This window comes from Mastigoproctus giganteus, chromosome 1, assembly GCF_048544385.1.
Source record: "Mastigoproctus giganteus isolate SK-2022 chromosome 1, ASM4854438v1, whole genome shotgun sequence".
In the NCBI taxonomy this organism is placed as follows: domain Eukaryota; kingdom Metazoa; phylum Arthropoda; class Arachnida; order Uropygi; family Thelyphonidae; genus Mastigoproctus; species Mastigoproctus giganteus.
The window spans coordinates 146,495,807-146,510,656 of NC_143575.1; the positions used below are offsets into that span (position 1 = coordinate 146,495,807).

At 37.3% G+C, this 14,850-nt stretch overlaps 1 protein-coding gene across 6 annotated transcripts in view; it reads left to right on the forward strand.

Moving 5' to 3' along the window:
• hay (ATP-dependent DNA helicase hay) overlaps nucleotides 1-14,850 on the forward strand; it is a 461,732-nt gene that overhangs the window by 397,860 nt on the left and 49,022 nt on the right. For all 6 annotated transcript variants that reach the window (XM_090382541.1, XM_090382513.1, XM_090382523.1 and 3 more), the window contains one exon: nucleotides 1,360-1,574. In XM_090382541.1, the coding sequence (XP_090238667.1) occupies nucleotides 1,360-1,574 (215 nt within the window). The remainder of the gene's footprint in view (nucleotides 1-1,359; nucleotides 1,575-14,850) is intronic.

A 14,850-nucleotide genomic window follows, 5' to 3' on the forward strand; every position in this document is an offset into this window, starting at 1 on the left:
TTGTACAGTACTCTTCCATGTGCAACAGTGTCAAAAGCTTTCCTGAAATCCAAGTATATGATATCAAAATTATTTTTTGCATCCAGTTCCTTTGTAACCACATCATAATATCCAATCAAATTTGTCAGACAAGACTTTTCCTTAATAAACCCATGCTGTGTCTGAATTATTGCTGCAGTCTTGTCTGGATGATCCTGAAATTCATCTTTAACCAGTGACTCCATTATTTTACCCGGAACAGAAATTAAACTAACTGGTCTGTTATTACTCTGGTCACCCTTTGATTCCCCTTTGTGAATTGGGAATACAATTGCACATCTCCAGTCTGTGGGGACCTCCCCTGAGTCCAAACATGCTCTCATAATTATAGCTAAGTGTTTGCTTACTTCCTTTGATGCCTCCTTTAATATAACTGGATAGATCCCATCCACCCCAGGTGTCTTTCTTATGCTTAACTTCAACAATTTCTCCTCCACTTTGCTCTCAGTTATTACAAAATCATTAAGCACCCTGCTACAATTTGATAACCTTCTGGCATTTTCAATCCTTAATAACTCCTCATGTGTGAATGTAGATGCAAAATACTCATTGTTTGTTTACTATCTGAGCAGGATCATCAACAGTCAAACCATCGATATCAAGTGGACCAATCAGATTCATCCCCTTCCTTTTAGAGTTTATATAAGTAAAGAAATCCTTGCTGTTTTTCTTAGCATCCTTTGCCAAAGATTTCTCGTAATCTGCCTTCGCCTGCCTAACCTCCTTTGTGACTTGATTACAGGATTGGATTGGATTGGATTTTATTGGCGCATTAGCGACTAAGGCTATAATGCGCTTGATTACAGACTAGCTTATATCTGCCATAGGCTTCTGTGTCACCTGATAATTTATATGCATCCCATGCATTTTTCTTCTCTGCCACGAGTCTCATTAGTTCATTTGACAACCGTTTAGGCCTAAACCTTGAACAATATTTCTTAATAAGTATGAAACTTTTAGTAGCTTCCAAAATTAATTCCTTGAATGCTTCCCACTTAGAATTTGCTGTTGGTAACATCATCAGTTGATCCCACTGTAATCACCTTTACGGAAGCAAAAACCTTTTCCTTTAGCCCTGATGATAATTATATCTTTAAGTAAATCCCACATCAGTGCACTGTGATCACTATCACTTAGTGGTTCCTTTATCTGTAAATAATATAAGCTCCATTCTTTTTCATTCTTATGGAGAAATTTGTCTTAAATTCTTAAGACATTCTTGTCTTAAATTTATGTTAGCAAGCTCACAAATGCTCTACATAGCTTTGGTATCATTTTACAGTTTTACCTATTGTAATAAAATTTTAATTTCTCTTTTAGACCATACATTTATGGGCCAACTTCTCAAGCAGAACGGATGCAGATTCTTCAAAATTTCAAATATAATCCTAGAGTAAACACTATATATGTATCTAAGGTGGCTGATACCTCTTTTGATCTACCCGAAGCTAACGTTCTTATTCAGATTTCAAGTCATGGTGGTTCCCGAAGGCAGGAGGCACAGCGATTAGGGAGAATCCTAAGGGCAAAGAAAGGTTTGTGTCTCGGTTATTGTTTTAGTTTGCAGCTAAGCATATTGTTATCTTATATGTTGTTCTGACACGGTGAGGTAATATATGTATATGTTTCAATTAAAAAAGAAGTTTGCACCGTGTACCCTTATAAAAATGGCACTGTGGTATAGCATGAAGTAATATCATTGATGTAGCTGGTATACTGGATGTTGTAATATTTGCAAATCAAATATCAGTAATTCAAATTTATTAATTCTTTTACTATAGATTAAAAATCTGATAGTAAAAGATTATTAATTAATTATAATAAATGTTGAAGAATTGTTGTTCCACCCCCTCCTTGAGTACATGCATGAGGGCATAGAGGGTTTTTTTTTTTTTTTTTTTACTGAATGCTAGCTGTTTCACAAAAACAGGTTACTAAATGTGAAATTGATTTATTTTCTATTGGTGAATCAGTATATATTTCTCCTAATTGTCTTTGATGTTCACATATGACTTGGAGCAAAAGTACTGTTTGACTATAAACACTTATTTTTTTGGTCAAGGTGTAATCTAACATCTGTTTCACTTTCAGCAGTATACAGTGTTATTGCAGATAAGGATTGCATATGATTACCAAAATGTGAGAAATTAACTCTTTCATTTTGGGTTATGCAAATTTTGAATTAACGATAACTTCAAAGAGACAAAGAACTAATTACAAAATATTTGGAGAACACCCCCATCATTTTTCCAGCATGTCTGAGTAGAGAAGGTTCCCCATCAATTGTATAGTTATTTTGTCTTTCTTTGCTGGAGCTGCATCAAGCATATTATTTCATTATGATTCCCAATCACAGAAAGCCTTTTTACGGAATTATTTTCTGTTGAAATTTCATGCTGATTACACCAAAAAGTGTTTTAATTTTAGTTTAATTCAATGTGATTCAGTACTATATTAGAAATCCTGTCCCATTTTCAGTGCATGCCGAAAAAAATATATATTCAAACAGGAAATCATGATATGACCAAATATCAATCCTTATGTTTTAAATATTATCAGTGCATTCAAAATCAAAACTCATATTGAACTAGCCAAATCTTGTGATGATATAATCAGTTTTCAAAAAAAGGACTTAATTACTAGTATATAAGAAGGCAGGACTAATTGTGAAAAGGAATATTGCTAGTTTATTTAGGGGGAAATAATTTAGTTGAAATTTAACATAAATAGGGAAGCAAATGTTTCTGTAAGACTTGCACTGATTCTTATTCATGCAGGAATCTTTAAAATAAAAACAAAGGATTTTAAGGAAAAAAGTTCTTACATGCATCCATTCTGAAGGGCTGACAATTTTGAAATGATATGTCTGGAGATTGGAACAAAGTGTGGAGAGAAACTTCTTCTTGGAGACTGTGGAGGTGAAATTGACAGGTAGACTGATTTTTGGCTGAGGAAGTGTGATGATTGCCTGTGTGATTCAGTGGTCTGTTACAAGCCAGTTGCTTTGCCACTAGTTGGGCTAAAATCCTGAATCATGATATCCTGAATGCACTGGGGTGTGAGGCTCTCATTCAGGATTCCAAAGCAGTCAATATGAGAAAATCCCCTGTGCTAGAATATGCATTGGTCTGCTGAATTAGCTAGACCTGTGGCTGGAGAGGGATGATTGCTGGATTGTGGTTAGATGTGGTATTCTGAAGGATGGGGTGGGTTCTGAATTGAGTGAAAAGAATCTAAGGATGAGATGACTCTCCCTATTTTTTTGATGTTCCTTTATGTGGTAGGTTGAATGATTAGAGTTTCATTTTAGTCCCTGTGTTTCTGATTATGTTTTCCATCCCATATTTTGTGTTCCAGGTAGTTAGTGTTTTGAAAAATTGTTGTGAAAACCAATGCTTAAGTCTCCTGGTTCCCAAAAAGAGGCCCAGTACAACTAGTCATTGCAGCATTTTTCATATAGATGTTTTAATGGCAGTTGACGTAGTAGACTGTATTCAAAAGGAAGTAATTCCTGTACAGGAGGATGAAAATTAAGACATCAATGGTTTGATGAGGAACTAGAAAGTGAAACATACCATTCACTTTATGTGAACACTAATCTAGGAATAGTGTAGATTTATTACACTCCTATCTCTTAGTTCATGCTGTGGTTTTAAATTAAATTTAGACTAGAACCATACCCCAAGACTAGCAAAACAAATAGCTCAAAATAATGGAAATGGATTTACTTGAGAGATAACTGTCAATGGTGGTTTTATAGAGTATATGCAGTGAAACATGTGACCAAATGGAATGTCTTTGTGTGCTCTCATTGCAGAAAGTGTGAGAAAATTAACCACCAATTCAGCATTCTGATAGGCTTATATTGAGAGATTGAGGAACAGGGTTGATGACCTTGAAATTAAAAAAAAAAAAAAAAAGAGGGATCCATCAATTACTCAGCTGCCTAGCACAACACTATAGACTACACTTATGCATTAAACAGCATGATGAAATTCTCCTTGGCAGAAAACACGGTTCCACAGGAAGTAACTATTGTCAGGAAAATGAATTTTGTGAAAAAGGAAGGTGGAGTAGGACTAGGGTATGTCTGATAAGAGCCAAAATTAATGACTTTGTAGATCAGCTATCGTTTTTAAAGACACAAAAGGTGATATTGTTGCACATTAACACTAATGATATTAACAATATATCTGAGGATTTACTTAACAGTGAAAAAGTAGTAAATTAGGATTAAATTTAGGCATCTGCAATTCTGGCCAGATGCATTGGAAGGGAGCACATTATGAGCCTTGTCAATCAGTTTGTCAGTGGATAGAGAGGCTGTTGGAAAATTATTGCATGGCTCATGGATTACAATTTTTCACAGCATGGTCTGTGTTTGTTAGCAAGAAACTGTTTCTATGGGATGATGTATACTTAAATAGGAGGGATACAATAATATTTGATAATGGTATTAAGGCAATGTTAGGTAGGTTGGAAAACTGCTAGCTGGGAGGGAGAGATATAACACAGTCATCTCCTTACAGTAATTTACCATTTTAAAATAGGTAAACTACTTAGAAACATAATTGACCAAAAAATTGAATATTAACAAAAATTGTTAAGCTCATGTAAATTTTTAAAGTTTTTTAACCTCCAGGTGTATTACAGTTCATTAAATTAAATTTTTTGAGTTTTTTATGAATGCAAACACAAAACGCATTGTTCTCAAAAATCAGAATAGACTGACTTACACCACTATGAATCTCAACCCTCCATATATATATAAAAATTAAATTTGCTATTCTTGCAGGTTAAGTTATAAAAATGAGTGAATATTTGTGATTAATATAAAAAAAAAATTGGTAGTTATTAAATTTAGGTAGCACCTGCTGTCTGTATGATGATGAAAGTAAGAGAAATAAATGAGAGAGTGTTATGTAATGTTATTCAATCTGTCCCTAAATATGCATAAAAAATAAATAAAGTGTAATAGTAACAGGCATTCAGAACAAAGAAGCCAGAGGCTTTTGCTGCACTGGCTGGGAGGGGAGGGGGTGGGGACAAGTAGATAAGAAAATACAAATTTTTGCTTCCCTCTTCACATAGGTGACTATAGTATTAGCATTAGTAAAGACACATGATGCAAGAAAGCAAGCTTATATAGCATCAGCCAAAAAAAAAAAAAAAAAAAACCCTCATTTCACCCATCCACTCGCTCCAAATGTTTGTCTAGTTCTGCCTTGAATCTATTTAGACTATCAACTTCTACGACAGATGGAAGTTTGTTACAGCAATCAACCACCCGTTGGCTAAAAGCAAACTTCCGCACATCTGTCCTACAATGCTCTTTCTTCAATTTGAATTTATGCCTTCTCAGGCGATTATTCTGAGAAAGAGGAAGAATTCAAGGAACCATTCAAGGCTTTATACACCTCAATCAGATCACCTCGCAGATGCCTAGTCTCCAGACGCTGTAATTTGCAAAACTTAAGCCTTTCTTCGTAAGAGCAAGCCTTTGTTCCATTCACTAAAATTGTTGCCCTTCTCTATACTCGTTCCAGCAGCTCTACATCCTTCTTAAATTATGCCTCCAGACCTGTATACAGTACTCAAGGTGTGGCCTGACCATTGCCTTATACAAGGGGATAATCACCTCCTTATCCCTGCTAGAAAAATTCCTCTATATCATTGACAAGACACCATGAGCTACTCTTGCAGACTGTCTGCACTGCTCAGCAAACTTCATATCTGTCTGTGCAATTACCCCCAGGTCCTTTTCATTCTCTACCACTGTCAGTGTAGTTCCAACAGTTAATATGTTACTCTGGGATTACTGCTTCCCATCTGCAGTACTTTCGATTTGTCAATGTTAAACTTCAGTTGCAACCTCTCAGCACATCTGCTCAACTTTTCTAGATCCTGTTGCAGTAGCATACTGTCATTAATTGTTTAACGGCAAATTAAACAATTGAGCAACAACAACCCTGCCAACCTTTATATTGTCTGCAAACTTGGACATTATGCTTGATATACCACTATCAATATCATTAATAAATACAGAAAACAACAATGGATCCAATGCTGATCCTTGGGGACTCCACTAATAACATTAGTCCACAAAGAGCAGTGTCCATTGATTACCACTCTCTGTGTTCTCCCACTCAACCATCCCTTTATCCATAGCAGCAATTTGTCTCCATTGCCATGCTGCTCCAATTTGTGCAGCAGTCTTCCATGTGCAACAGTATCAAAAGCCTTTCTAAGATCCAAATATATGATATAAATTTTATTCTTTGAATCCAGTTCCTTTTACCACATCATAGTATCGAAATTGGTCAGATAAGACTTCCCCCTTAACAAACCCATGCTGTGTCCCAGTTATAACTGAATTCTTGTCTAGATGATCCTGCAGTGCTTCTTTAACCAGTGCCTCCATTAATTTCCCATGAACAGAAATTAAACTAACAGGTCTGTAATTACTTGTGTTGCCCTTTGATCCTCTTTTTTATTGAACTGGGTTCTCATTTGCACATTGCTAGTCCATGGGTTCCAGCCCCTGAGTCCAAGCAAGTTCTCATAATTATGGCTCAGAGTTTGCTTACTTCTTTTGCTGCCTCCTTTAATATAACTGGATAGATCCCATCCACACCAGATGCCTTTCTTATGTTTATCTTCAACAATTTCCGCTTTGCTGTCAGTTATTGCAAAATCATCTAGCTCACTGCCAGAGTTTAATTCACCTCTGCTATTCCCCTCCCTGAACAACTCCTCGTGTGAATGTAGAGGCAGACTACTCATTTAGTTTTTTAGCTATCTGAGCAGGATGATCAACAGTTGACCCATCAATATCAAGTGAACCAATCTAATTCATCCCCTTCCTTCTAGAGTTTACATAAGTAAAGAAATCTTTGCTATTTTTCTTTGCATCCTTTGCCAAAGATTTCTCGTAATCTGCCTTTGCCTGCCTAACCTCCTTTGTGACTTAGTTATCCTAATATGTATCCCATTGATTTTTATTCTCTTCCACATGTCTCATTAGTTCATCTGACATCCATTTAGACATAAACCTTGAACAATATTTCTTAGTTGGTATGAAAAGCCTGGTAGCTTCCAAGATTAATTCTTTGAATGCTTCCCATTTTGAATTTGCCATTGGTAACATCATCAGTTTGTCCCACTGTATAGATTTTAAATACTGTCTCAGACCACCGTAGTCACCTTTACAAAAGCAAAATCCCTTACCTTTACCCCTGATTGTAGTTACCTCTTTGAGTTTGTCTTGTTTTGTTTGTTTGTTATTTGGTTTTTAGGAGCATTAGCAACTAAGGCCATATTGCTCCGGGGATATGCGGTTGTCATTTCCTGACCTTACCGCATCCTCCCTATTTGGTTGTTGTGGGCTCGAATCCCGGTCTAATAAAGAAGCGTGTGCTACGCACAGCTGCTCCTGTCCACCTGACTATGGAGGTGCCACCTCTTTGAGTAAATCCCACTTCAGCACACTGTGATCACTGCCACCTAGTAGTTCCTTTATCTGCAGATTCTTATTGCATGAAGAATCACTACTGATAATCAGATCAAGAGTATTACTTCCTCTAGTTGCCTCCTGAATATGCTGCTGTAGAAAACAATCATCCAATAAATCCACAAAAACCTTGCTAGTGTGTGAGTGACCAACCCACAAATTCCAGTCAATATCTGGGAATTTAAAATCCTCCATTATAATTATACACTCTGATTTACTGGCCCACTCTATTTCTCTGTAGAGTTGTTTATTATACTCATCAGAGTCATTAGGCCTATACTGTGCTGGATTAGCACGTTGACTACCAAGCTCGTTTAAGAAAAAAAATTCTCCGGGGCCAAAAAATATTTAGTAAACAATTTGATTAGTAATTCTAAAATAAATATCGAAATGTCAGTGTTATGTAGTTTTTTCGCTTAAAATATCAAAAAAGAATCTTTTTTTGTGTGTCGCATGTATGTAGCCAACGTGGCCCATTAGGTTACTTTATTTCTTGAGATGCTGTGTCGGCCACATATGTGTGACGCTATTACGGCATACATGTGAAGGTCGTTTGTGATTAGTTTGTTGCACGCGTGGCACACGCTACAATAAAACTAATCACGATAAAATAAACTCTCAAACATTGCAATAAGTTTGTCAGTATCGTTAGAGATTTTGTGAAAACAAGTTCATTAGCACACTCTATTATCTTCATTATTATTGTGTTTCTCCGAAAGTTTGTACAAGTGTGTTGTAAAAAAAAAAAAAAAAAATCTAAACAGCAATGGCTAAAAGAAAATTACGAAAAGAAGAGGAACTAAGAGAAATTGCTGAAAATCTTAGTAGTAGTTCTGAAGATGAAAAAGATTTCCACTCTGATGATTCAGTAAAAGATATTGACTGGAATATTTCTTCAAATGAAGGAGATACTGAAATACCAGAAAATATTGAAGTGCTTCAAGACTGGATGGGAAAAAAAACACAGATGAGCAGTTTGAAAATACCGAAGAACCTGAGATTGAAACGACTGAAACAAATGACGCTATTGAATGGACTGAATATGAAGGATGCCAAAAAAGATTTGATTTTACAGGAAAATCGGGACTCATCTTGAGGCATTTTCATTTTTTTTTTTTTTTTTTTTTATGAAGAAGTAATAAATCTTATTGTAACAGAAACAAACAGATATGCCGTACGTAAAATTCAGAATACCCAAGCTTCGTGGCAGAGTTGTCTAAAAAAGTTGGTTTCAACAACTGCTGATGAGATGAGAAAGTTTTTCGGGCTTCTTATGTGGATGGGACTAGTAAGATTGGACAGTATTGCGTCTTACTGGTCAACCAAACCTATCTATAAAAATAATTTTGTAACAAAAATTGTCTCACAGCAGATTTGAATTGTTGTTGCGCCTCATTCACTTTTCAGACAATGAAACCGCTATTCCAAGGGACAGGCTTAGTAATATACAACACCTGATAGATGTTTTGCAGCCAAAATGTCAAAAAATATTTTTCCCTGGCGAAGATTTCTTCATTGACGAAACTCTTATTCCTTGGAGGGGTGGTCTGTTCTGACAGTATATTCCAAATAAAGCGCACAGGTATGGAATCAAGCTGTTCAAGTTATGTTCCACTGAAGGATATACCTGGTTGAGCAAGATCTATTCGGGTAAATCTGAAAATTATATAAAATCTGTAGGTTTAGCTGCAAAGGTCTGCGAAGAGTTATCGCAAGGACTTCTAAATGAAGGTTGCACCTTGTACGTAGACAACTTTTATACCAGCTACCATCAGGCATTATCGTTTCTTCATAAAAAAACTCACGTTGTTGGTACATTACGAGTGAATAAAAAATTTATGCCCAAAGAAGTCGTGTATTCAAAGCTAAATAAAGATCGCCAAGGGGGAAAAAAATGGAATTATTATTCTAAAGTGGCTAGATGCTTGAGAGGTGAGACTACTAAAAACAAAGCATGCCCCAGAAATTGACTGATGGACCCTACACCAGTTAAAGGAAGTCAGAAAAAGCAAAAAAAATCACTTCCTATTCTAGCTTATAATAAGGGAAAGACAGGCATTTATCTGTCGGATCAAATGGGTTTGTATGCAACAACGCTAAGAAAGGGGGTAAAGTGGTACCGGAAATTAGTGATAGAATATATACTCAGAATATCACTTGTCAATGCGTACGTGGTATGCAAGAGTGCTATGCGAAAACAAATAAAAATAAGAAGCTTTTGGGAAGAGGTAGTTATGGATTTGCTATATACAGAACGGAAAGAGAAATGTGAAAAGCCAAAATATGGTAACACTCATATATACTAACGACAAAAATTGACACAAACAACAAGAAAGTTAGAAGGATGTGCATTTTTTGTTATGCAAAATTGAGAGAGTCAGAAGGAAGATCAGTTGCTAGCAGAAAGGGAAAAAGAGTTTCAACATATTGCCCAACTGTATTCATCAGCCTTTCATGTGTTTGGAGTGATTTGGACAACACCATAAATCTTCATAATTTTGTAATTATAAAATTTGTAATAATAAAGAATTTTTAAATAATGACCAGTTACTTGCTTATTTTTTCTCATAGCGGCATGCAAATTCCATCATATATGTAACATCGGAGGCCACGCTTTTCAAAAATAACGTAAATTTCCAACAATCGTCAGCGCAATACAGCCAATGCAGCTCCCACTGAAACTGGGCGTTGGCAATATAGGTCCAACACGGCGCCTGAAAAACGTAATGTGTAGGACATATACGGCCAACGCAGCAATCAACGTGTTAAAGCAATTGGAGACCTTGGGAGGCCCAAAATTAATAGCATCTGATCATGAGTAAGAAAACCTCATTCTTTCTTTATCTACTCAATGAAAGTAGAACATTGCTGAAATTTAGCATTGATAAAAAGATTGTTTATAAAATTATAACCTTTAATAAGTTTACAAAAGTATGGAATTAATGAAGACGTTCACACAGAACATTCATAGGAGAAGCATAGCTATTTTATAACATTACACTATACAGGGTCAAGTCACATTATTATGACCACCTACCTAGTATCCAGAATATGCACCTTTCGCAGCATGCACCGCAACCAGCCACCATGGGAGGGACTCAATAAGTCCGCGGAAGGTTGCTATGAGTATCTGTGACCATGCAGACTGCAGTGCACCCTAGAATTTCTGTAGGTTGCTTGGTGGAGGATCCATCCGTCTCATGTGTCGATTGAGGTGGTCCCATAGATTTTCATTGGTTAAGATTTGGGGAATTTGGTGGGCAAGGGAGTAGCTTGAAGTCTTCTTCATGCTCCTCAAACCACTTACGGACAATTCTGGTGACATGGCATGGCTCGGCGCATTGTCTTGCTGATAGATACCATCACCCCCAGTGAACACGATCAACATGTATGGATATACCTGATTGGCAACGATCAATAGGTAACCATTTGCATTCAGGGTGCCTTCCAGCAGTATCAGCGGATCCAAGCCGTGCCATGAAAACATTCCCCAGACCATAACGCCGCCCCCACCAGACTGCCTTCTGTCAACAGTCGTGTCCGGGTGTCTGTTCTCAGAGGTTTCACGCCTAATACACCACCATCCATCCACTCGGCTGGGGTCTAGTGTTGGTATTGCTGTGCAAACTGACGGTGTTGTTTCCAATGAATGGCCATCAGCATGGGTGCTGTCACCAAGCTTCTGCTCCAGAGCCCAATGCACAACAGGGTTTGCTGCACTGTCATGTTTGAGACCTTTCTGGTGGCCCCACTATTAATTTGGACGACCAGTTGAGCAACAGTAGCATGCCGATCGGTCCTGACCAACCGTTTCAGCCGATGTTCACCTCTGGGATCGATGGTGCATGAGGCTCCACAATTAGCACATTGGGTCATCAAAACTGTCCCATTTGTCCAGTCTTGACACACTTTCACTACTGCAGCACGTGAGCATTTCACAAAGTCTGCCAGAATTTCTGTTTCAGAAATTCTGGCACCCCTGGCCCAATAGTCGATGATCATGTCTTTTTCCAGGTCGCGTGCTTTGCCCATGACAGAGGCTGTTACTGTGTTCACGGATGCCAAACATCAAACCTTATATGCTTGCGTTTGACAAGTGTGCTGAATGATTCACTAGGTGTGTGTGATGTCTGCATTGGGGGTGGTCATAATATTGTGACTGGACTCTGTATACAAAATCAGAACAGTTTCTTTTGAGCTTTTTTTGGATGCATACTTATCAATTATATCATTAAAATCAATAAGTCGCAGTTTATCATTTTCTATGCAGAGAATACTTAGATCAGACAACCAACCTTGGGACATTGTTCAGTGTAGATCATTCTTTATCCTTTTTAGTCTAGAAAATGATCTTTCGCCAGTACAATTAGTAACCATCAAACACAGGAACAATCTGAAAATTGTTTCAACATTTGGAAAAGCTGTCCGAATTTTCTTCTGGAATATTATTTGATTCATATCTTGGTGGCTGAAATTTTCTTTTTCAAGGTTTGATGTACAGGTGGAAATGCAAGAGTTCATCGACTAGACTAAGATCAACATCCTTTGGATACTCTTGCATCAATATCTCAATGCCATTGTGAATCTGTTCCTTGGTTGCTTGCAGGTTCACCAAAAATGAAAAATTGCCAGCTACACTCCTATACACTGTTGCACTTCCGTCTAGGTTGGCTTCAAGAGCATCCATGACAAGGATAAATGAATTTACCCTAAACTTTTCTCTTGGAGAAAGTTTGTCTAAGGCTTTGGGTGCTGTCCCATTAGTATTTTTTTTTTTTTTTTTTTTTTTTTTGTACTCTCTGCCTTCTTTTGACAGTTTTGTACTCTACATCCGGTAGAGTAAATTTTGCTTGCTGTTCAGTTTCATCAAAATTAGCCCGTATGTTTGATACAAACTGCAAAAGTGAGCTGTAAATATTTGCATATGTGTTCAATGAAATTTGCAAACTTTGGAGTGTCTTTGTTAACTTTATGAAATTGATCTAGCAAATGTGTCCAAAGGTGAAGCATAAAAATGAATTCAAATTCTTCCATTTTCTGCTGAAGATTTTCAGCCTGTCATCTAGTATCTCCTTTTTCAGTTTCATCACACTAAATATGACTGAGGGCTTCAACAATGTTAGCATAACTTTTGCTAATAGCTGCAGTAGCTTTGGAGTGAGCCTCCCATCTTGTGTCTGATAAATGTTTAGGAACTTTTAACCTAGGAGTCAAGAAATTTTTTAGCACTGCCCATCTTTTTGTAGAAGCTGAGAAAAAACAAAAGCTCATTTATTGTGCCAAAAAAATTCACTGCATCCAGGCATGACTCACCTGCAGTTCATCCAACTAGATTTAGGGAATGTCAAGCGCATAGAATAAACTTTGCAAACTTGTTCCTTTCCAGAATTTTTTGTTTTTATACTTTCATTATGTTTTTATAATGCCATTATACTTTCCAGCCATATTGGCTGTATTGTCCTCTACATTTATTGAAATCTATTTCAATTTCACTGAATTAGTTCAGTATCAGCTCAGCCATACTTTCACCAGTGTGATCTTTCAGTTAAAAAAAAACTCAGAAAGCATTCAACTGGTAATCCATCACTAGGAGAAACATCTAATCATGACAGTAAGTTGATCAACGTGGGGAAACATCAAGGGTTGAATTGACTGATAAACTAAAAATAACCTGCTTGTTTGATGTCACTCAGTATTGATTCTCGAACTTTATTAGCTAACAACTGGATAACCTCTTCACTGGGGCTTACAATACCGAGATTCCGGGATCTCGAATACCTAGTATTCGGGATCCCGGAATCAATATTGAAATCCCGGTATTGATACAAAAATACCGGTTTTTTGGTACTAATTTAAAAAATAATTATCCATGATTTATTCACATAAAGGTTATAAAATCGACAACAATAAATCATTAATTATTATTGCTGAATTTGCAAATGAGGGATTGTTATACACGGTACAAGTGCAACGGAAACCTGAAAATATCACGAAACTGTAAGACATAAACTTACAAATATATTTCTCTTGGTGAGTATAGTGTGTGTGGAAGTAAAGCACTTAAGGAATAATGAAAACATGATTACAGAAATATTTCCATTAGTGGCAGGAGGCCTGGGTTGCAGCCTGGTCAGCGCATATGTAAATCCGACACTGGGCCTATAACACACTCCTACTCAATTTTGCTTTACCAGTGCTTATGTCACACAAAACTGACTCAACAGTGTACTGTCCAACCATGTCGACTGGCTGTACTTCCTTTGATTTTTTGTGTTTCTTAACTAATAGCATAACCTCTCTTCCCTTCCTATCCTGTCTATCCTTCCTATACACGTTGTACTCCCAAAATTCCAGTTCTGCATTCCTTATATCTTTGACACCACGTCTCTGATATCCCAACAATATCTGCCTTTGATGTTTTGACCAACACCTCAAATTCATCTAATTTAATTACCAACTCCTAGTATTGGTGTACACACAAGTATACATGCACCTGTTCCTATTCTTAGCTATCCTAACACAGCCCATGTATTGGTTTGTTCCCCAATGACTCCCAGCAGTTTCTGGAATCCCCTATATCTTGTTTTTCAGGCTGCTACTCATTCCAATAGAAACAGTGCAAGAATCACTTTCACCTCTGCCAGTGGCTACTCTTAATCTATTAGTTCATATATCCCCCCAAGCTAGCAATTTCAACCTACCTAACACTGACTCGATAGCATCAGCAAATATTTTTGCACCCTTTCTATTTAAGTGTATCCCATCCCTGTAGAAGCAGTCTCTCCTGTTAACAAACACAGACCAGGCTGAGAAATATTCTATCCCTTGAGCCTTGCACCTTCTCTCCAGGGCCAAATTGATCAACAAGGCTCTCATCATATACTCCCTCCTATTGTATCTGGGCAGAATTGCAGACACTTTCAAATTCAACCCTGACTCGTGGCTTTAGTGCCAGTGTGTACAACAATATCACCTTTTGTGCCCTTAAAAGACTCCTGGCGAAAGGCAATCGTTCTTGCCTTTCCTAAGCCAGGAAAGGATCCAAAAATCACCACCAATTATCGTCCTATTGCTCTGACTAGCTGTCTGTGCAAAATCCTGGAGAGAATGGTTAATTCCCGTTTAATATGGTACTTAGAATCAAACAACCTTCTCTCCAAAATCCAGTGCGGCTTCCGAAGGAACCGGTCCGCTTTGGACCATCTTGTTAGATTGGAAGCATCCATCCGGGATGCTTTCCTAAAACGCGAACACTTGGTGTCGGTGTTCTTTGACATGGAGAAAGCGTATGACACAACTTG